The sequence below is a fragment of the Typopeltis vanoorti genome, chromosome 25 (assembly GCF_054136105.1).
Source record: "Typopeltis vanoorti isolate ZY-2024b chromosome 25, IOZ_Tvanoo_1.0, whole genome shotgun sequence".
NCBI classification, from domain to species: domain Eukaryota; kingdom Metazoa; phylum Arthropoda; class Arachnida; order Uropygi; family Thelyphonidae; genus Typopeltis; species Typopeltis vanoorti.
The window spans coordinates 43,035,819-43,060,745 of NC_143573.1; the positions used below are offsets into that span (position 1 = coordinate 43,035,819).

Below are 24,927 nucleotides of genomic sequence, written 5' to 3' on the forward strand. Positions count from 1 at the left end.
CTTCAAGTATGGATATGTATTCCTGACTGCATGCCTGTTGAGTCTTTTTTTTTTTTTACCACTGTGCTATCACTGTTTGTTTCATTTAGCAATTTTCAAAGTAATTACTCCATACTTCAATGATATCTTTTTTCTCCTGTTTTCATGTCACCTTTATCATCTCTAATTCCTTTTACAGCACTCTTTCCTCCATTTCTGAGCTTCTTCAACAACTCCAGAATATCTTGCCACTTGTTGATATTAATTTTCTATGTTCTTACCAAAGTCTTCCCATGACTTTTGTTTAGCTAGTTTTACACAGTGCTTTCTTACATTTGTCTCTGTATTCTCTAAGAGCACAAGCTGACTTATTTGCCAGGAACTTTTGATATGCTTTCTTCTTTTCCTTCACTGCCTCTTTAACTTCCTGTGTCCACCATGGAGTTCTGATTTTTCTATGATTGCAGACCACCTCACCACATGCCTCTCTAGCTGCATCAATCAGGGCTTTCTTCAAGGCTTGCCACTGAATCTTCTAGGTTTGATTCCTGGTCTCAAACTCTTTCATTTTTTCTTCAATAATCTTTGTGTATTTTAGTCTACAGTTCACATCTGAGAGCTGCTCAACTTTAATTCACTTTAAAACTTTCTTATATGTTATTCTTTTCAATATGAAATTCAATTTTATCCTGCTCAAGACTAAATTGTGATCACTTCCAATTTCAAATCCTCTGTACACTCTGGTGTCCTGCACAAGGGAGAAAACATCACTATCAACAATAACATAGTCAATTAGACTTTTCTTATTTCTTGCCTCTTCTCTCCATATGAATTTGTGCACATTTTTATATTGGAACATGGTGTGAGTAATAACCAGTCCATGTCCTGAGCAGAAATCAAACAAATATTTGCCATTATTATTAGCTTTGCTCTTTCCTCCAAATTTTCCCAATATATTTTTGTATGTCTGACAATCATTTCCTACTCTGCTATTTAGATCCCCAACAAGGACCAACTTTTCCTTTTTCACTTCTACCTTAATAGAACCTTCTGTGGGACCATAGGCACAAATAAGTCTCATTGTTTAGTTCCCCATTCTGATATTTGCCCACATGATTCAACTTGAGACTGCCTGCCATTCAAGAAGATTAGCCTCGTATTTAGTGTTGAATACAATGGCTACTCCTTTTCCTTGATTGTCATTGCCTGAATATAACATTTTGTATTTATTGTTCAGAAAGATCTCACCAGTTTGTCATTTTTGTTTCAGTCACCCCTATTATGTCGATCTGGTACTTATTGACAATAGAAATATAAGATCTGATAATGTTGGAGTCTTGACAAGTAACAGACTGATTTGGAGGAAATTTGTAGATAGGAAGTTAGTAATGATGTAATTTTTTTCATGTAGTACTGTCATATCCTGTATACCCCTTGAGGGTACATGGCAGGAATTTGATGATGATGATACTATGAATTTATTTTTCCAAGATACAGATTTGCACACACTTTTTTTTTAAATGGGGAATCCATTTACAGAAGGTTAGTTAATCTATAGTACACTAATACCATGAATGGCTAAGAAGGAACTTGCTCACATTTACCTTGAAGAGCTGTGGATTATATTCTTTGGGACACACATAACATGTCAGAAAGTTCCAGAGGGTAGCAGTGGAAGGGATGTACAAAGGAGGAGAAATTTATTCTGCGAGTTTGGAAATGTACTGTGAGGGAGTGCATATTGATTAGTTGCTACATGCATTTCAATGGATTTGAGAGAGAGTGGAGGGGGGGGGGAACATTCTCGATGAAAAGTATGGTGAACAGTGGTCATAGGAGTATTTGTAAAAGATGCAAACAACAGACCAGGAGGACCTATATGAAAATTAGTATTAGTGAGAGAGAAGTCATTAATCAGTCTGACTGCCATTTTCTATATAAAGTCCAGTACCTTAAGGGGAACCACCCCAGATGTGAGAGTCTGGGTAGTGGCCCTTCCCTTAATGCATAACATTAGACATATCCGCAAGGAGATGTGTTTTGCATTATGGGAGATACTGAGATAGGAGTGATAGTAGCTTGCTCCACCTTTGAAAGGAGTCACCTGGTGTTGCACTACCTTACCCCAGTCCTGAAGATACTTTCAGGTGCAAACTTTGTTTACTCGCACTTGGATAAAGGATTAAACTAAATTTATTATATTATTATTATACCAACTGATGAATGTTTTGTATATCTGTATTTTAAGGTATTTGTGGTTAAAGCTCTGGAGATTATAGTAATTTATGTACTGCTAGGTTTGTCAAATGAAAAAGAGGAATGCAATGTGCTGTCATCAACAAAAGTTTTGGCTTTGAAATAATGCTAATTTAATATACACTTGAATTTTATCATTTTTGCTCTTTATTTTAGTAAATACTTTAAGCCACTGACTGAGAGTTTGCTTACGGAAAATACACCTCTCCGACGTTTGAAGTTCCTTAGTATTGAAAGAGAGCTTTTTGCTCTCTTAAGGTTTCTGTCTGGTCTCTGACGAAAACCAGTTTAAAATGGATGTCAGGCCAGTTAAACCTTATCAAAATGGATCAATAGGAGGCGAATATATGGACGCTTGGACATAGCGATCATGTCTCCTATAAGGTCCTAGGGCAAATCTCAAATGCCAGCGAGTGTATTCCCATAAGCTCTCTGGTCAAATTTCATATGAAACTTTTTATCATTTCTGTGTTTGGCTTTGAAATAATGCTGGATTTAATATCCCCTTGATTTTTATAATTTTTTGCATCACCGAACTGAAGCTTTTTGGCTCTTTATTTTAGTAAACAGTCATAATATATTCACTATGCTGATAAGATTAACCACTCTATCAGAGTATTTATTGAGTTTCAAAAAACGAAAATGTTACTTGGCTGTGAAAGGTCATTGTGCTTTACACACAAAGAAAATGGGATGAGAGGAGGGAAAGAGAACAAAGATTCCTGGAAGTTGAATATGGTTGGTAAGGATATAAGAACTTATTTTTGGCCTTGAGATTAGTAGATGAGTGAAATGCATTTTTAAAGATAACAGCAAGTGCACTATCAGTGAATATATATAAAGAGAGGTTTGAGAAACACTGAGTGAATTTATTTAGTGTCCACTAAATGAGCCAAAAAAACTGCAACAAGCATTAGAACTCTATGGAAATGCCTGTAAAATAATAATACACCAAGCAAAGATTGGTAAGTTAAAACATATTGAAAGTACATTCTTAATTAATAAACTAAATTACCTTTTCAAATAAAGGAGAATAAAGTTCTGCATATTTACATTCCAGAATATGTACTTCTTCATAAAATTTTGCTTCCAATTTGGTATATTCCAACTGCAGTTTCTTTAAAGCTTTTACCCTTCTTTTCACAAGCTCAGGCAAACTATGTCAAATGATAAACAAAGAACAATTAATCAGTACAAAGAATATTCAAAAATATCAAAAATTCCCAAATTACATGAATTTTTACTACTACTCAAAAAGTATGTAATTTCTATTATCAAGTTTCCATTCTAAAATCCAATACATGAAATTTGGTATGACTAACTGAGAAGGAATTCCCTGTTTATGCCATGCCAAAAATCTCAAAATTATGCTCAGATGGTATTAACAACATTGAGGAGGAATACTGTGTATGTACCTCAGTGGTTACCAAAGTGGGTGGTACCACCCCCCCCTTGGGGGCATAATAAATTTAGTTTAATCATTTATCCAAGTGTGAGCAAACAAAGTTTGCACCTGAAAGTATCTTCAGGACTGTAAGTAAGGTGGTACAACACTAGGACAACTCCTTGCAAAGGTGGAGCAAGATACCAACACTCCTATCTCAGCATCTCCTATAATGCAAAGCACATCTCCTTGCAGATGTCTATTGTTATGCATTAAGGGGAGGGGCCACAACCCAGACTAGTTTCGACCTTTATTGAGGTCGAATGGGAGTTCATGTCTCTCATCATAGGCCTTTGGAGAATAAAGCATGCTGAGGGTCAGCAAACAGTAAGAGAGGAGAATAATGAAAGATAGAGTAGGATAGTAGGAGGTAAAAGAGGCCTCAGTCAACCTGTTTAGCCTTATATGGCTAATTGGTCTGTGACATATTCTCAATTTATCTGTTAAAAAAAAAAAAGAAATTTAACCATAAAAATTTTGACTAAAGTTCACTTATAAATTTATCCTTAATAATTTCGTAAGTTATCTATGAAGAAGATCCATTGACCTTTTTTGAAAACAATATTTTCAGTTAGAACATTTTTTTTTTTTTTTATAAATTACATAAAAATTAAAGGACTTAAGGTCCGGTCAGTTGAGCTGAAAGGGAACAAAATAAGGAACTTACAGACCTGGTACCACTGGGACTTAGAATGTGGTAGAAGACTGGCCCGGGAGATGCCGCTCACAAGGAGCAGCACCGCCTCGCAGTAAGCCTTCGCAGCCCAGGTTCTCAGATCTACCCCCCGTATTTGGAGTAAAGGAAACCGTGCCAGCGAAAGCTTTGTGGTGAGGAAGAACAGAGTGGTTGTTACTTTTCCTAGGGAGAGTTAGGTGGAGTTTTGGAGATACTAAAGAAATATACAGGGCTTGATTCGTCCCTGTATAAGAAAGCATATTTTCGGTGGTTTGCAGTATTTGTTCACAAATTTAAAGTCGCCTAGTAGATGTCTCTCTTGTGCAAGAAATTTAGGAAGGTAAAAAAAAGAAACCTTTCCTCATTCCTGCGTACATTAAATTTGCGTCCCGTACCTAGGATTTTTTCCGTACCTTCCAGATGTGATACTTTAAGACGTTAATTAAAAAAATGGCGAATTTTTGGGTCTTGTTGACTGGTGGCGGGAATTGCAGGTGTATGACCTCTTCTAGTGATAGCATCGGGATTCCCAGTGCTGTGCTCAGTCTTTGCCAGACGCGTTGGGCTGGTGGGCAAAAATAAAAGAAATGCTCCACCGTTTCCATGCCCTGGCAGACATCACAAAAGGGATCGCACGGACTGGGTACGTACCTAGATTTAACCTGTTTCACCGGGAGCTGCCCATTAGCTATTCGCCAGGCCAGATCCCGATGAAAAGGCTGTCCCCAGTTATTCTTGATGTTTTTAAAGAGAATTTCATTGTTTGTCCCGAGGTTTGGTGTATCACGCCTGGAGAGTTGGAAGAAATCCCAGTATACTGCTTTCGGTTTGTGTGTGAGGATTTCTGTTCCTTTGTCTCTAAGTATTGTGAGTGATTTTACTAGTGTGTGGTACCACTTGGGCACAATCCTTGCACGGGGTCCAGCATAGTCTGTGGTTCCAAAGAGGGGGAGGAAAAGTCCAATAAAATATCTAATTAGGAGGCCTGAAATATGGTTTGAGTTTAAGGCCTTCCATACGGTTTTGAATGTATTTGCATAAAGCAAGCTTTTGAGATCAGGCAAAGCGTACCCCCCCTTCTTCATGTTTTAGTTGCAGGTATTGTTTTTTAACCTCATGTTTTTTTTTCATTCCAGAAGAAATCTACGAGTTTTTTGGATAATTGGTTTTCTTGTAGCAGTGTGATGCCTGTGATATTGACTGTGTGCATCAGCATTGGGGTAATGATTGTTTTAATCATTGTGGCTCTTCCATAAAAGGAGAAAAAGGTCGGTTTGAATAGACTTATCTTTTCCGTACTTATTTCCTGTAATTTTTTTAACTGGTAAAGCTAGCGACTCAGAAAAGGGAACTCCTAGTATTGTTAGTGGCTGCGTATGCAGCGCTAAACCGTAGGGAAGTCCGGTGTTATGGAAATTTCCAAAATTTTTGATTTTGGTTTTTTGGGCATTAACTCGGAGACCACTGATTATGCTGAAGTTTTGCAGTATGTAAGATAGATGCAGATAGACTCAGAGTCTCTGAGTGTGGCCACTACATCATCTGAATATGCTACTATTTTGCACTGTTTGGAGACTTGGGGCAGTGGAATACCATTAATTGCAGGGGTGTTCTCTATTCTTTTGATGAAGGGTTCTAATACTAGGGAAAAGAGAAGGGGACTTAGTGGGCAGCCTTGCCTAACCCCTCTCTTTATACGGATTGGTTCTGTCAGAAACCCATTAATAGACAGTTGTGTCGAGGCCTCTGCGTACATACGTTTAATTGTACGCCGAAGTCTCGGGCCTATGCCTACTTTTTTTTAGGGTGTCCTGTAAGTACGTGTGGCTGACGCTGTCGAACGCTTTTTCCAGGTCGGTGGAGAGAAGTGCTAGGGGGTATTTTTTTTCCTTGGCCAGTCTGATTAGATCTCTTAGCAGGAAGAGATTAAATTCCATAGATCTACCTGGGATTCCATAGACCTGTGAACTTGTTATTATGTTTTCTATTCCACCCTTAATGCGTGTACAGATAATTTTTGCGAAAAGTTTATAGTCTAGGTTAGTTAAGGAGATGAGACGCCAGTTATTTGACAAGGTCCGATCTCAGTCTTTTTTGGGGATAAAGATTGTATAGCTCTTAGCGAATTCCTCGGGGATGTTTCCCGAAGTGAGGAATTCGTTAAAGATCTTTACTAGTGCTGGCAGTACAAGGTCCCAGATAGATCTATAGAATTCTATCCCCAGTCCGTATGGCCCTGGGGTCTTTTTTGTCTTCATCGTTTTGCATGTGGCTTTTATTTCAGCTGCAGTTATCGGCCTGTCACGTAGGGTGCTAAGATGCTCGGGAAAACGTTTGACGTCCCACTCACTGACGTCATCCGTGCCCTGCTGGTCAGCGAAGATGCCGAGATACTGCTGGTGAAAGTGACTGAGTATTTCATGGGTTGAATTTAGAATCTGGCCTTTCTCCTCGATCTGGTAAATCGTTCTTTCATCGTTTGCTGCCACCCGTTGTTGATTGTAGAATGCGGCGGAGGGTGTTTCCAAATTTCTGAGATAGTCTCGTGTGAAAGTCGAGGTCATCGACTCTACTCTGCCGCTCTTGCTGCAGCTCTATTCTACCTGTCTGATAAGATGTCCGCAGGGAACTCCGCTCTGTTCGCTTGACCGGTACCAGCCGAGTTCCCTGTAGAGATCCCTCAGCCGTTTACGTTGTTGGTAGACCCTTTCGTGCCCACATTTTTGAAACAGTTCCTTAGCCTGCCACTTAAAGTGCAAGTTTTCCCAGTCCCAGTTGATGTTTGTCCATTCATCACAGAATTTCTGTAGCTGGTCGCTAAAGAGACTGGGAAAGGTAGGAGGAAGCCTCCAAGGACCTCTAGCTGTTTCCATAACCTCTGGGAGTGTAATTTTTAAAATGACCAATTTGTGGTCTGTTGACATGTTGTGTGCTGTGGTGTGACGTGTCCTTTGAACATACTGTTCCAAGTTTTGGGACACGTACACCCTATCTAGTCTCGTCGATATCTGGCTGTGGCACCACGTTGTTTCTACCTTCGATGGGTTATTCCTCCTCCAGACATCAACGAGATCAAAATTTACACAGCATCTTTTTAGAGCGGCGGTTCCGCCGGTTCCGGAGTTTGCGTTCCCGCCTACTTTGTCCAAAAGTGTGTCTTCCACACAATTCCAGTCCCCGGCTACTATTAGGTATTCTGCTCCCAAGAGGTAGTTTTCAAGGACAGAGAAGAAACCGCTTCTGTGGTATGGGTTGTTCGGGGCGTATACTGCAACAAGCCGGATGGTACGGCCACCGTACCTCCAGTCCACCGTTATTAGACGTCCCATGGCGTCCTTCTGGACGTTGAAGAACCCCCCCGTGATTGGGGGGCGAATTAGTATCCCCACCCCTCGCAAGTGAGCATCCCCAAAGCACCAGTACCTGGTGACTGGGTAGCTTCTCAAGTTCTCCACGTCCCAATGCTTATAAAAATGGGTTTCTTGAATCAGGAGGATATTAATTTTGTACCTTAACATTAGCTTCCAGACAGCGCTTTGTGCGAAGGGGTTGCATAAACCGTTGGTGTTTAAAGTGGCAATTTTAAAATCCATGTTGGTATTTGGAGGAAGGGTGGAGGGGTGTTGTCTGTTTGTTGCTCTACATGTTCCACCTGTGATTCACTATCGGAGCTGTTTGGAATATCCATAACGAGGTCGTTTTGAAATTCCATTTCTGTGACGCTATAAATGTCCATGCTGCAGATATGTGAATGGGGTTCTGCAGGTTGGTCTGCTACTGGGGATAGGTTTCCTGTCTTTGTTACCGCCTTCTCAAGGGGCTGGGTGCCTTCGCGTTGGCTTGTAGTTTGGATGTTGTCCATTTCATCTTCTGACGAGAGTAGGCTGCTTTGTTTAGCCTTTTTTGCCTCTTCTGTTTCTGCCTCTCTTGTGCGCTTTATTGGGGCTCTGGTTGTTACGACTTCTTCCTCTTTGCTGCGGGTTTCGAAGTTAGCTGTTATTTCCTTGATGTGTCAGGTTGCCCTGGGTGTCTTACCTGTTACGGGTTTCATGGAGGTTGTGTTTTCTGCTAGTGTTTCTTTTTCGGTTTGTTGCCGGAGCTCTGGAAAATCGCTCCCTGATGATACCTCAGGTTTACCGAGGGGTATAGCCCTGATCGGTATTATGGTCCCTCCAGCTGCTTCTGAGAGTGTTCTGTGCAAGCACATGTCCACTTTATGGGTCAAGTCCCCACATTTAAGACAAGCTTCTGTGAAGTTTACTATTTTGTGCTCTGTTGATTTGCAATTTCTGCACTGTAGTTTTGGACATTCTGCCCCTAGGTGACCCTCAGAGTTACATCGGAAACACAATCTTTTAACACCCAGGTAGTTAACCATGACTCTTGTTTGGCCCACTAAAATGAAGTTGGGAACTTCCTTTTTCATATCCATCTGTACTTCAACGTTGCCTGTTTTCCAGCCTTTGTAATCTGGATGTTCAAATGCTTTGATATTAATAATATCGCCCCATTGGCTAAAAAATTTCTTGACGTTGTCTTCATTCTCCAGGTATTCCAAGGGAAATCTAGTTATTCTTAACGTTTTTCGTAAACTCCCTATTAAATAAGGTTTAATCGTTTGTCCCGCACAGGGAAAATCTAATAATTTGCTTCTTGTTTTAACTACAATTTGGAATCTTTCTTTTAAGTACGGTGTGAAACCGTATATGTTTTCTGCCCCTACTGTATCAATCAGAGCTTTCACTAACGTCTGTTCATCTGGGAGCCGCTTGACTTCGATGCCAAGCGTTCTAGTTCTGGGTAAGAATAAAGGCATTGTTGGGGGAAGACCTAACTACTGGCTGTAGAAGGGGGGAGGTAAAGGAGGGCGAAGTCGGGGAACGCCAGGTGTCCCTCACAACAAGCGAAGAAATACCAGAAGGAATGGGTAAAAGAGCCAATAATAAGAAAAAAGGTCTTACCAACACTGAGGTACTTCTGTAGAAAATGAGCATGGAGCTCTCTCTTCGGGCCGCGGGAACTGGATCCTCTTTTGGACTGGTAGGCACAGGTTCTTTCTTCTTCGAACTGGAGCTCTCTTTCACGTCTTGGCGAATAATGCTGCAAATAGGTCTCTTCAGTGTGAGCCAGGCCCAAGTGGAGATACCAAGCAGAAGCATTAGCAGGTCATCTCTACCTATAGGAGTTGCCAAATGGTGTGCCACCCTTTTTTTTTAATAAATTACTCTGGATTTAGAGAAAGATGTTGAAAGTTTATCTTTCACTTGGTTAGAGTATAATAAATTTAGTTTAATCCTTTATCCAAGTGTGAGCAAACAAAGTTTGTGCCTGAAAGTATCTTCAGGACTGTAAGTAAGGTGGTACAACACTAGGGCAACTCCTTGCAAAGGTGGAGCAAGCTACCAACACTCCTATCTCAGTATCTCCTGTAATGCAAAACACGTTGGTAGCTTGCTCCACCTTTGCAAGGAGTTGCCCTGGTGTTGTACCACCTTACTTACAGTCCTGAAGATACTTTCAGGCGCAAACTGTTTGCTCACACTTGGATAAAGGATTAAACTAAATTTATTATACTCTAACCAAGTGAAAAATAAACTTTCAACCCCTTGGGAGCAGTAGTGACCTCATGAGCAAAATAGGGCATTGAATTAAAGTAAGGGGGTGGTGAAAGCAAAAAGAACAAAAATTAGGTGCTGAAAAAAATGTATCATCAAAAATTTTGATAACATAACCATTGTATAATGTAAGTAAAGGTCATAATGGTTACTTTATTTTCCAAGGAAACATATAAAATGCAAGTTACAGCCAATCGGCGTTGGAATCCAATGACAGGTCTTAACAAAGTGATCAGGATTTTAAAAGTCCAGTACGCATCGACAGGAACATGTGCATGTTATGACTTGTTTACTGTATAATACTATAAATACGCGAGATGTATGAAATTTGTTTTCGATTGTTTCTGAATTGTGTGACAAGCAGTTAGCAATCTGATGTAGTGCATAAAAATTTTAAGGCATAATCGATACCTAGTCGGTACCTTACTTTCATGGACTACACACAAAGCAAATTAATGTTGTTCCAATAAAACAGGTCATGTGAGTATTTTTATACTATTTCTTGTAAAAATAATTTATTGTATTTTCAAGCACTTAAAGAAAAATTTTTGAAACAACCAATAATGACAAGTATGTTTTCAGCAGCATCCAAACTAGATGATGATGGGTTGCGTGCCTCTTACAATATTTCCTTACTGATTGCTAAATTGGGAAATTCACATAATGTTGGTGAAGAACTAATCCTAACAGCTGTTAGTGAGGTCATATACACTGTACTGCACAAGCCAGTCTCTGATATTATCAAGAAAATTCCTTTGAACAATAATACAGTGCAACGAAGAATTGATGAAATGGCCCAGGATGTTGAAGACTCATTATGCGAGTATTTAAAAAAAAAAAAACCCAGCTCTCTATACAACTTGATGAGTCTACTTTATCAGGAAATGAAGCCTTACTTTTAGCATATATACGATACATAAAAGAAAAAATTTGCCAAGAATTATTATTTGCTAAAAATTTGCTAACTAACACTAAAGGAGAATGAATATTTCATGCATTGGAAGAATTTTTAAAAGAAAAAGAAATCCCTCTGAATAATATCTTGTCAGTTGCAACCAATGGTAAGGCACTATCATGGTTTTATTGCATATTTCAAAGAGGTGGTGCCAAATGTATTCACTGTACACTGTGTGATTCATCGTCAAAATTTAGTTACCAAATACCTGAGTGATCCCCTACATTACATTATGTAATTCCAGCAGTCCACAAAATCAAGTCATTCGTTGAATGACAGATTGTTTAGACAACTTTGTATTGATAATGATGAAGAATTCAATCACTTGCTGCTCCATACAAATGTTCGTTGGCTATCAATGGGTGCCTGTTTGAATCGATTTTATAAACTCTGACTCAGTGCTACAGTTTTCAGAAAACAGCGATGATTCTTTACAAGCTAACTCAATGAATTTCAAAAGTGACATAGGTTTATTTGACCAACTTGTTTGGCAAATTTAATGAAACAAATCTACAGCTCCAAGGAGATGAGCTGAATTTAATAAAAACAAAAGCTGTTATTTTTGCATTTGTGTCAAAACTTGTCCTGTACAAATGACACTTAGGATGAGGAGAATTCAGCGAGTTTCTAAATCTATCTACAGTGGAAAAATGTGATGAAGACGTGTTCAGCTATTGTCAATACTTGGAGGCTCTCCATTGTGATTTCAACACCGATTTAAAGATATTCTTGAAATGAAAATACCTGATTAGGTTTTGGACCCATTTTCAAGTATGAACAGAGCACAGAAGAATCTTTACAATTACAACTGATAGAAGTAACAAATGAGAAATTGAAATTAAAATTCAAAAATGGATACCAACGGTTCTGGTATCCATTTTTGAATTTTGTATAGGCATCTGGTTGCAAAAGCAGATGCCCATACTTTTTTCTGGATTATAGGCGGTAGTAAAAAAGTTTTTACTCTCATTTCCATCATCATCATATTTGTGGTCACAAATCATTTTAACTAAAAAAACAAACAAACTGCAAATAGCTGATCACAGTGATTTAAGAATGCTGCTGGCAAATATAGAGCCAAATATCAAAAAACTGGTAACAGCACACCAGGCTCATCCTTCTCATTAGGATATTTTAATATTACCGATCGTTATTTACTATTTTATGTGAGATTTTTACATATGTGTAAATTATGTTTGTTTTCTTAATTTTAATAGTGTTATTAAAAGTTCAGCTTTAACTTGTTCTATGTTTATGTGCAATTTGTTTCTTTTGTTGATTTCAAGTTTTAAAATTTCAGTTCCAAGGTGTTTTATTTCCAAACTTCAAAAATCTCTACTAGATGCATAATAGAATGCAAATTTGTTTCTGTATTTATCTGTTTGCTTGCTTAAAACCAGAGAACTGTTGATCTGATTTTCATGATTTTTTTTTTGTGTATATGGAAGAAGAAGATCAAGTAGAGATGGCCAGGTCTTAGAAATTTATTTTCAAAGGGAGGGGAGGGGGTTGAATAATTTTTTTTGGAAAAGGGGCAGTAGGCCAAATAAGTTTGGAAACCACTGATCTAAATACTTTTACAAACACTGATGCTACAGTAGGATTCAAACCCATATCCTGGTAATTTTTTATGACTTCCACTTACAAAAAAGTTGCAAAAACCTATAGTACATTAGTACTTTGGGTGTGCTAAGGATTGATTCAAATCCATACCACCTCATTCAACCAGTTCATACACTGGTTGAACGAGGTGGTATGGATTTTAAGTCCCGTCAACACTTTGCTTGTTAAGACCTGTCATCGGACTTCAATGCAGATCAGCTGTAACTTGCATTTTGTACGTTTCCTTGGAAAATAAAGCAACCATTATGACCTTTACTTACATTATGCAACAGTTATATTATCAAAATTTTTGATTATAAATTTTTTTTTCAGCACCTAATTGTTGTCCTTCATGCTTTCACCACTCCCTTACTTCAATTCAATGCACCCTTTTGCTCATGAGGCCACTACCATCCCCCCCCCCGATCATTCCAGTGCTGCCCCAAGGGGATGGTACCACACACCTTGAGAACCACTTGTTTAAAACAATGTGTTTGATACTGCATGATTTTGTGGTGCTGCAAATGCCTTTATTGCAAAATGAAAATACAAACCAAGCTTACAAATAAGGTTTTTTTTTTTTTTTATATATACAACTCCTACTCAAAAAAATACTGTAAAACCTGCATCATATTAGTACTGTGGGTTGGCTATGAATTAGATAATCTACATGCAGGGATCTCAGATTATTCATGCCATGAAACTCTTAGAAAATCGAAGCTGAAATATATGAAATGAATGGCATTTGCAAATTTTTATTTTAATATCTTAAATAATAAAAATACCTTTCAAATGAAAAATTGGTGGTTTCCATATTGATTCGATTCTGTTTCAAATCCAATATCTCTGCATTTTTTGCATATAAATTCTTCGCTGAAAAAAAAAATATCCATATATCAAATAAAAAAACAACACCAAGAAAATACAAAGACATACTAGATAAAAACATTTAGCAACCAAATTCAATCAGTATTTTCAAAATTTAATAAAATAACTTAGATTGTGCATTACCAAGGATTTATAGAAATGACACATGCATCAAAATGCTTTGCTTCATAATTTCAGCAAATATGAAGAAAAGCAATGCTCATAAAATGCTACTGACTAAGTTAGATTAAATAATGACTATAATAAACATGTACAAAAATCAGTGGACATTTAAAAATCACAAAAATAAACCTGCTGAAAATGTAAAATGCATTAAAGCTTTTGAATTAGTTTTTTCTTTGGAAAATTTAAATAATGGAAATACAATAGAATTAAAGAACATCTGTGGTAACAACCATAGACTGATAACAACCATGCCCTTTGGTTGCAGAGACCCAGGTCTGAATCCTATCTGAGATGCAAAGAACTTAATAAAGGGCTTTTCTACTTATAGCGACAGTCTCACACATAGATAACAGGGTCCCTCCCCCCCCACTGGAAATAATGAGTTTTTCCATCCTGCAAGACAAAGCAAGTAACTGGATAATGCCAGACAACAGACAATTAGTTTGTCTGCTCTAACTAGCAAACAGGCAAATGCATCTTGTAACTACCCTTCCATAACATTAGATTTCTATACAATGAAGTTACAGGTAATAAGAATAACAATAAGAGGAACAATAGAATAAGCAATTTCTTATGATGAACAGACAGAGTTAAATAATGATTTATCCAATTTGAATTTTGTTGTTGTTGTTTCAAACCAATTTTAACATATGGATCTGAGAAATAGGGTGTTTATGGGTCAAAGCAGGATAACTAGGAGTAGAGACCTCCACATAGCCTTTTAAAGAATATGGAGAACTGATCAGGGCTTCTGACCTTATGTATCTGCCTAGATACCGAATGGATTAAGGGCAATTTGGGATTTAGCCAACCAAACTGTATTGCTATTGGCTTAAACTATACAAAAGGATAAAACGTGACAGAAATTCATGCCAAGTGGGATGGCACACAATTAAACAAGTCCTCGTTGTTTTCATCATGAAACCAGGACAAACAGCAAAAATTCAAATGCTAGAACATATTCCAACTCAACGTCAGCAGAGGGAAGAATGGCACCATCAATATAAGAAATATCGATGGAAAAGAAATGGAACTAGAGAAATAGATAAGTACCAGATTGACATAATAGGTGTTACCGAAACAAAGAAGACAAAAACAGGTGAGATCTTTTTAAGTAACAAATAAAGATTATGTATTCAGGCAATAACAATCATGGTATTCAATACTAAATATAGCCACTCCTTTTTCCTGAATGGCAGGCAATATCAAGTAGAGTGAAGCAATACAAAAGACAGCATTCAAACCAATTTTAATGTATGGTCTGAGAGCTGGGTTAGAAATATGAAGCAGTATCGTATAAAAAATGAGGATATTAGGAAATAACATTGTTAGCATTCAGGAATGTGTTGAAAGAGCTAATCTCAGGTGGTATGGTCACTTAAACAGAATGGGAGAAGAAAAGCAACCAAAAAAGTGTTTTTTGCAAGACGAAGGATAAAGACTCAGAGGAAAACCAAGTTCTTGACAGATTGAAAATACAGTAAAAATTCCCTTAGAACAGAGAAATATCAGATCTGACAATATTGGAGTCATGACAGATATTCATTTGGTGAAAAATTATTGATAATTACATAACTTTTTTCACGTAGTATTGTCATATCCTGTACATTCCCTGAGGCTACATGTCAGGAATTTGATGATGAATCTGAGAGCTGCCTTAGAAAGAGATAAAACAGTTGGTTAAAAATTGGAGACAACTCATAATGAGCACTTTTAGAAACATTAGAGTAGTGAAGAGACTTCAACAATAAAACCATATTTGACATTGTTCAAAAATGTGCAAGCAGAGCTGTTCTAAAGTAGTATGACTACATAAGCAGAATGGGAGATGAAAGATTAGTAAACCTGGCCATTTCATGATAAGAGTATCTTTGGCATAAGAGCTGATGATATTAAAGACAAGTTTAACCTGGCCATTTCATGATAAGAGTATCTTTGGCATAAGAGCTGACGATATTAAAGACAAGTTTAGTAAACTGATGTAATGCCTGCTGCTTTATAAAATGAAACGTTATATCTAGTGCCCTCAATTTTTAACTATAAAATTTTTGAATCGTTCCTATAACAACAAATATTGTATTTACACTCTTTACTGAAGATTTTTAATAATGGCTGGTCTAATCAACACACACATGGCAATGGATTGTCAGTGTTTAGTCATATCATGAGAAGAAAAGCCTTTGGGAATTCATCATCATTCTATTTAATATGTATGGTACAGAAACTATTGATACTGACAATGTCAGAAGATGATCAAAATAAAAATGGCAGAATATACTAAAAAAAAAAAAAAAAGCCTGGATCAGGTAGACCATTGTACAACATAAGAAAATCAGAGCAATATGAATGATCAAAATAGTCAAGACTGTTGTCCAACTGCCAAAGAACTTTAAGGTTTGGAAGGTTTAAGTATAGTGTGCAAACAATAACAGAAAGTTAGTATACTGAGGAATCTGTTGCAGATGGAATCATAGTTACAAAACAAGAAAACATTTTATCCTTTATAAGCCTGCTGCTAAACAACTGTATTTTTTCAAAAGGTGTTATATAACAAGTGATGAGAACTAGGGCCCATCTCTTGAGTCATCAAATAAGTGCTAATTTCAAGGTTTGCTCTTTTTCAGCATAGCATGCTCTTTTGGACAATTGCTGCCAGTGGACAATTTACAGCAGATGCACATTATAACAAACAAGCAGAGAAACAGTTTGTTATAGCACAAGGTTCACTATGGTGAATTCTGGGAGGAGTGAAGACTGATCTCCCACTCCAAAGAGAATAAAGAAAATGATAGGAAATCTATAATGACAGAACACAAAACAGCATAAAAAAGTACAAATGCAAATAATAATGGGGAAACAAAAGAGAGAACAAAAGCATGAAAGTATAAAAATGGATATGCAGAATCAGTTTACATTCTTTTCATATTAAACTAATGTGCAGTTTGTACCGTTAAAATGAAACAACCTGAAAACTTAAGGTTCAGCAGCAAGTCAGCTTATAGGAAGTTTTTCCACTTGGTTATGCTATAAATTAAAGATACCAAGAAATTATATACTTGATTTAATCCTTTATCCAAGTGTAAGCAAACAAAGTTTGCAGCTGACAGGGCAACTCGTATACAGAAGCTAATGACCTCACATCACTTGCAAAGCACGTATCCTTATGGGTATACATGTATAACACTTGGATAAAGGATTAAGCCAAGTATATAATTTCTTGGTATCTTTAATTTACAGTGTACCCAAGTGGAAAAACTTCAACAACTATCTCTAATCCACCTTTTGACAACCCATATATGAAAATATGATTTTTGCATTACTTCAACCTTAGTATCACCTCTGAGATCTGGCTCCCACCAATGAGACCTCAATAAAGGTAGAAACTGGTCTTGGTAGTGACCTTTCCTATAATGAATAGCATTATACATGTCCGAAAGGATATGTGCTTTGCATTATGATACTAAGGCAAGTGATGTGAAGTCATTAGCTTCTATATACGAGTTACCCTAGTCCTGAAAATATTTCAGGTGCAAACTTTGTTTGCTTACACTTGGATAAAGGATTTAACCAAGTATATAATTTCTTGGTATCTTTAATTTTAAGTCAGCTTATAATTGTTCACCTCCAATTACAAAGAGGACAGAAATGATGAACATTAGTCTATATAAACTTTGGGTGTAGGGAAGGGTTCTTTAGCACAGCAGGTATGAACAAGTTAGTCTCCTAACTGGATACATGCAATGAGAGAACAGCCACCATAATTGGTATAGTATGAAGTTTGTGTAGGTAACAGCTCATCTTGTGTTTGAAAGATTTTTATTTTCTTTATCCATAAGGCAAAAAACTATCTGTTTTAGATTTTGAGCTAAAGTTCTGATTTCAGTGGTAGAGTATGCACATATTTAGTTCGTTATAAAAATTTTGGATAAGTGGCATTAATTTATGTGAAAGTGGAATTTTGAAATTTAAACTAATTCTGAATTTTTATTTTTATAATTTCATTCTCATTTCTTTCTTATGTGTCCCATTAGTGATTGCATTTTTACTTTATTGTATTGCTATTTTGTGTTTGCCAATCCTTAATGTTTTATCATCAATGTATGATTTTCTGCCATTACCATTTTGTCCCGTTTCTTGAAATTTCCTTTGTTTATGGCTCCTGCCACACAAACACTGCTATCTCATTAATGTATAATTCCCACCATTTCCTTTGTCTAGTGATTGATTGCAACCATCATTTGCTAAGAAACTCTTAACATCATGGTCTTAAGCTTTTACTGTTTATAATAGTGGGCTTAAAATAACAATGGTTCTATGGAAACTTTGGATAAAATACTGTATAAAAAAAAAATTACAATAAAACTCTGTGTGTGTGTAAAAACAAAAACAAAACTTACTATACTCGTCTTCATCATCATCTTCTACATCACTGCTTTCACTCTGTAATGCCCTATAGAAAATTTAAACTGGCATTAGAAAAATTAGATTCTGTAAACAAAAACAGTACTACCGAAAGTTCAGTAAAAAAATTTTGTAATCTGGTGTGCAAGTAAAAGATTCTTTTTAACTAATACATTAGCTGATAGTTAGATAGCCAAGAGAACTACAAACCAAAAGGTACTAAATATTCATGCCAAAATGAATTTTAGCCTATAGTCTGTACTTTTATAAACATAATATCTAAGAAGTGCAGTTATCTTTTTTCCAACTCTGTGGAAAACTTGATTTTTGGATGTTGCTAAGTTAGAAATATGGTGGATTCTGTAGTATCATGAAGCAATTTTGGATTTTAAAACTATTTCTAGAGCTGTTCTTTAACACAGCTTTTGTCACTGACTACAATGATGACCCAACTGTTCACTCTTATTTTCACTACTTTTTTTTTTTGACTTCTGTCCTTGATATCAAAGGTCATAATTCTATAATTTTCTTAACTATAGAAAGAGAAATTCATTCCCTGGCATGGGACTCCAAGTTAAGTTTCATTTTTAGATAGCTTTTTTTTTTAATTTTTTTATTTACTTTTTACATTATCTGGAAACACTGGTCTGGAGACCAAACATGGAACTTTCTTCGTGCCACTCCGGAACTCCGATAAGTAGGATGGAGTCCCATGCCATGGAAAGAAATTCTCTCACCGAATGAGATTTACAAACATCGATGGCCATAGCAGGATTCAAACCTGCAATCTGTTGGTTAGAAAGCAAGTACACTAAACACTTTGCCAGTCAGGATGATAAATATATTTTATCTTAATTCACAGAAGTGGAAGATCTTCCCCTTCTGTGAATTGGCTCTCTATAGAGAGCCAATTCACAGAAGATTTGACAGGCAGTTAATCCTATTTGCATGTTTATTTACATGCATGTATTCTCTGGCCAGTTTATCTATTCTGAGAGAAAAACGAAAGTTTGTGGGAGAACCTTTCCACCACCATATGAGACCACAAAACTCGCTTTCAATATAGAAGAGCTTATGAAGGTTCTTTGAGTCATGCAAAAGATTCCAGCCTAGGTCTTTCCAATCAAAAAGGTCCCATCATTGTGAACTGAGCTACAGGAACTTATTGCTTTCCCACTAATTTGTTTCTGAGGATAAAAAAATATATTTATGATGTAACAGCCTTACTGACATCAGGAGAGAATTTCGTGATTTGTTCACTTCAAAGAAACTGAAGAAGCATTATACTTAAGATATCCAAAGCCACTACTGTTATGTTTCTTAAATATAACAGTAGCTGCTGTAGATATCTTATTTATAAGGCCTGTAATTTTAAAAACAATAATGTCCCTCATACATGAGTGCTTAGAATTGCATCCAAAACAACTAAGATTATGAGGCTAGTATTTTGGCTGTGTTTTCTGGTCATCTGTTCATTTTGGAAGAATAAACACCCATCGAGTTTGTGTTTTTTCTTTTACTCCTAACTTTATCACTGCTGTATGAGATCAATTAACTTACTTCAGAAAGCATGATGAATTACTATAACTGAAAATCCCTTATAATATTGGGTGACGAGAATGCAGCAAATGTTAGTAGGGTGGACAGTACTGACAGAAGGATTGAAAATGATGCTATTAATGCCAAATGTGTAGTCATGAAAACAGAAGAGAATGAAATGGACATTAATAAAGAAATAGCGAGCTTAAATGTTATTCTACACAAGACAATGCACGAAATTGAGAAATTGCAAAAGCAGAGAAATTAGCAGGGCTGAAAAGAGAAGGAAGTAGGTGGTCCAAAGTAACAATAAAGACCGAGCTAACACACAAGAAAAACAAGTTAAAGAGAAAATTTATATACAGAGACTCAATCATCAGGGGAGTACTTAATGAAAGTGTGACAAAATTGTGTTTCCCTGTATAAATTAAATATGCCAAGAAATTATATTCTTGGTTTAATCCATTACCCAAGTGTAAGCAAACAAAGTTTGCGCATTAAGTATCCAGATGCAAAAAAGTTGAAGGATATTATCGTTTTGGTTAGCACAAACGTTTCGCTATGATACAGACAAACTGAGGAGGAAAGCACTGATAGCTAATGAGTCTATATGTACAAGTGCAGAAGGAATGATATAGGATTTGTTACTCTGTGGTCTGTGTTTGACAGAAAGAAGGATTTGTAAAATGCTGATGGACTGCATCTAAATGGTTTTGGTGTTAGGTATCTGGCGAGAGCTTTGTTCCCCGAGCATGCTGAAATGCAAATTAAGGAAAATTTAAGCAATTAGGATGAAGTGAGTTTGTGTGAATGTAAGCAAGTATGAGAATGACCAAGTGCAGAATCTAGTTTCTCAAGAAAAATATTGAATAGAGTAGTCAATTCAGGAAGTAAAGGTGGGGGGGGGGGGCTAAAGGGATGCTGTGGTTTCTATATACTGTCGGAAGTATCGGGAACAAGAGGGAGGAATTTCAGGCATTTGTTAGTGCCAACTTGTCCAAAGGTATTGGCATTAGTGAGACTTGGCTAACAACAGATATGTAGTTAGTGATAGAATATAAAGGGTTCAGCATTTTCAGGGAAGATAGGATGGGGGAAGGGATACTGCTGATGATAGCAGATGAACTGCAGCCAAAAAGAATAGGAGATAGGAAGGAGGGTGGCTGTTCATCTGAACCAGTCTGGTGTAAGATGAAGGCCAGCAAGACAATTATACAGTTGGTTGCTGCTATAGACCAGCAGATGATCTAGAAGACATGCATTGTCAAATTAATAGGAGTACAGGTCAAGTGATTATTATGGGGACTTCAACTATGGAGATAGAAACTGGAAGGAAGAAAGATCACATGGCAGGTAGGAAATAGAATTTATATACCTACTAAGAGATAATTACTTAAGGCAGCATGTCATGGAGGGGAATAGGGATGGGAAAGTATTAGACCTAGTAACAGAATTAGAAGAGCTATCCATAACGAAGGTAACCACATTGCCTCCGATTGGTGAAAGTGACCATGCGGTCTTGGAAGATTGTAAACAGGAGGAATATTCTGTCAAGAAGTGGGTATTTGTGGAACTACAAGGCAGGTGATTATTACATGCTTAGGAAGATGCTTAAATCTGTACATGGCATAAAACACTGCAGGGTAAGGATGTTAGTAGTGCATGGGATATAGTTAAGAGTCATCTAGAGGAAGGAGTATTAGATTGCACACCTTGTATAAGGAGGGTTAATCAGGTAGGAGTTAGATGCATAAGTAATATCATTAAGTACAAGCTGCCGAAGACTGATGCAGGAGGTAAATAAAGAGAAAGGTGACCAAACTCATGAACAGTACAAAGCTCACACAAGAAAGGTGACCAGCATGACAAGGAAGGCAAAATCAGATTATGAGAACAATCTAGTCAAGCAAGCCAAAGAAAATCCCAAAGAGTTCTGGGATTTTCGTTATGTGGCAAATAAACTAATGGGTGTTTTGAGTGTAGAGTTCTTTTAAGTTCTTCAGTCCAATTAGGCATCTTTTTAATTAGTTCCAAGAATTTATGGTGTACCAAAATACATAAAGTAGGTATTCCCTTAAGACCGATAATGGATGGAAGAGACTCTCCCACCTCTAATTTAGCAAAATATCTCACTAACATGATTTTACTTCACACAGGAAAAATATCTCCTTTCATCAAGAACAGTGCATATTTTATTGAGAAGATAAAAGATATTTACATTGGACCTTCACATATCTTAGCAAGTTTGGACGTTATCAGCCTATTTACAAATGTTCCAAGAAACGAAACTGTGAATCTCCTTGAAGACCTCTTTCCTCTGGACATCATAGATCTTTATTATAAACATTGTATAAATAATACTTTTTCATGTATCAACACAAATTTTGGGAACAAAAAGAAGGATTGGCTATGGGCTCTTCCCTCTCTCCGGCTTTAGCTAACATATTTATTGAAAATTTTGAAAATAATGCTTTAATCAATTATCATAAAACACCAAAAATTTGGCTACGCTATGTAGACGATATTTTCGTCATTTGGCTAGTAACAACAGATGAACTCATTGCTTTCAAAGATTACCTGAATAATTTACATAAGAATATAAAATTTACTTTAGAACAAGAAGAACTTAGAAAACTTCCTTTTCTTAACATCCTATTAGAAGTCAATGAAAAAAGATAATAAACTTTCTTTCTCAATATATAGAAAACCCACCAACACAGGAAGATTTCGTAATGCGGCCTCACACCACCACCCTTCGCAAAAAATAGGTCTAATAAAAACCCTGAGGGACAGAGCTTATAATATTTCCAGCACAGAAAAACGAAGAAATGAAGAATTGGAAAATTTAACACAGATCCTCAAAACAAATTATTATGAACCCAAGACTATCAAAAAAATCCTCCACATACCTCCTACAAGCATCTCACAGAAACAAGATTTCAAAAACGCCATCACACTTCCATATATCAAGAATGTTACAGACAGGATGGCTAAATTACTAAACAAACATAACATCAAAGTAGCCTTCCTGCTGCTGGAACAAATTTCAAGATTTCTATATCCCCCGAAACCTCCACATCATCCTTTAAAAAAACCAGGTGTTTATAAAATGTATTGTTCTTGCAGCATCTGCTACGTAGGACAGACAGGAAGATCTGGGGATATATGCATGAATGAACACCAAAAGGATGTACAAAACAGAAGAGAATACAAATCAGGTCTAGCTTTCCATACCACTTCCACCGGCCACAATGTACTCTGGCAGAAAAACAAACATGTCTTATATGGAAAAAAAACTGTTACATAAGGAAATTTAAAGAAGCTGCAAACACGCTTAGAATTCCAACACAATGCAATAAAAACCAAGGCTTAAATCTACACCAAGTTTGGTCAGTTTTGATAAAAAATATACCTCAGACATTATGATCGTGAACAACAGAACGTGGCATTATCCAGCATTGTTTAAACTTAGCACTGCTTTGAATCTGCATTCTGATTTTTTAATTTTTATGAACAGTCAGATGGCTACAACTGTATAGTATGAACTATTAATTTCTCTTTTTTGTTGTTTTAACTTTCAGTTACCTTTTACCCCTGAAGATGCAAGTCAAACGAGTCACAAAACTTATCGGGTTTTATTTCTTTATTGTGCTTTTAGCTTAATAAAAAAATGTGGTCCAATTACTGGAATATGCCTTATGAACTTCTAAACCACAGAAACCTCCACTTACAACTAAATGCTCACGGTGAGTGCTTTTGGTAAGTTACGCAACTAGAGAAATTATGTACCTGAATTTCATCAACCATCTTATATTCTTAATCCGATGCAGAGATAACGAAATCATACCTAAGTTCATCCAAATCAAGCATGCATTCCATACAAATAAGGCTAACAGAATTTACCGAAGAATGGAACTAGCGATTCTGAGAGAAAGGATTTCAGCCACTAGATCAGAATTAGCACAAATCAGCCAAGATACATTTTCTCTACATAATGAGTTAGCCTCATCTCTTCCATCCGACCTGTGGAACAACATAGACACCATCACATATAATAAAGCTGCAGCAATTGCTGATTGGAAGAAGCATACTTTAATCAAAAATTTTAACTTACTTCATGAAAAACAAAGAAAACGCCTAGATTATTACAAAGTAGTTATTAACCTTTCTTCAAGAGTCCTATCAGGAACCGAAAAAATTCTACTCATGAAAGGTTTCAACTTTGCCTTAACGCCACATTTCCTACCAAAAATTGACATAATCGCTCAAATAGAAAAAAGGAATAAGAAATTTCCCTGGTGATACATCAGATCTCATCTGCATACAGAGCACAGCATTACTACTGCAAAGCAAATTACCTCAAAGGAATCTTCCTTACATGGAATACACATCCCTCAATGAACTAAAATCAAAAATATCGTTATAATCAAAGCAGATAAAGGGAATGCAATAATTTGCCAAATATTTTGGTCTGAATATTACAGACCATCTTCAGTGGCTACACAGGAATAATTTAAAAAAACAAGGTGGAATACAAACAGCTGATCATTCACACATAGAACAAGCAGCGTGATGTCATATCGCTAAGTATTAGAAGAGTAAACATTTTTAAAATCATAATTAAAGATATTAATTCAGAAATTTACAAGAAAAAAAAAATTAATGTGTTATCCTGATTAAACTTTCCTAAATTTTTGATATAGATATACAGTCATTACGATTCAAGTTAGGCCTCCACACTTTCTTTAAATAAACGTTCAAATTTGTAGCGATATCTGTGTAGGAGGAGAGTCTTGGACCAAAGGATGTTGTGACACTGTACTCTAGGAAATAGATGGAGCTAGAGATTTAGGGATGGTGGAAGACAGAGTTAAAGTTTAGAGGGCATATTGATAAGGGAGCCCATAAGATTACTTGGCTAGTGAAGAACACATTAATATGTAGAGACATGTTGTTATTCATCTTTATAAGGCCTTTATATGTCCACTTCTGGATTAATGTGCTCAATTCTGGTCTCCTGTGTTTCTTAGGGATGAGGAAGTGGTGGAGAAAATTCAGAGGCGAGTGACCAAGATGGTGAATGGTCTGCAAAATGTTCCTAATGAAGAAAGATTGAGGGTGTGTGTGGATTGCAGAAGCTGGTTGATAGGAGAAAAAAAGGGGATATGATAGAAACATTTAAGTTGCTTAAAGGGTTTTATAAGATTGATGGAGGGGAAATGTTTAGGCACTTGGCTGGAGGGGCCAGAACAAAGGGTCATCCCTGGAAGTTGAATAAAGGTGTGGTAAGTAGGGGTGTAAGGATGAGATTTGTTGCTTGGAGAATTGTGAATGAGTGGAGTGGGTTGTGAGTGCTTTATCTGCTAATGGATTCAAGGAGAGGTATGATATATTGTGTGGATAGTTG

At 36.7% G+C, this 24,927-nt stretch overlaps 1 protein-coding gene across 2 annotated transcripts in view; it reads right to left on the reverse strand.

The window, feature by feature from the left end:
- Positions 1-24,927, reverse strand: part of LOC150092692 (nucleosome assembly protein 1-like 1) — a 245,547-nt gene that overhangs the window by 174,354 nt on the left and 46,266 nt on the right. For both annotated transcript variants that reach the window (XM_090414480.1, XM_090414479.1), the window contains exons 3-5: positions 17,978-18,030; positions 13,313-13,400; positions 3,251-3,392 (exon numbers count right to left, since the gene is read on the reverse strand). In XM_090414480.1, coding sequence (XP_090270606.1) covers positions 3,251-3,392; positions 13,313-13,400; positions 17,978-18,030 — 283 coding nt within the window. The remainder of the gene's footprint in view (positions 1-3,250; positions 3,393-13,312; positions 13,401-17,977; positions 18,031-24,927) is intronic.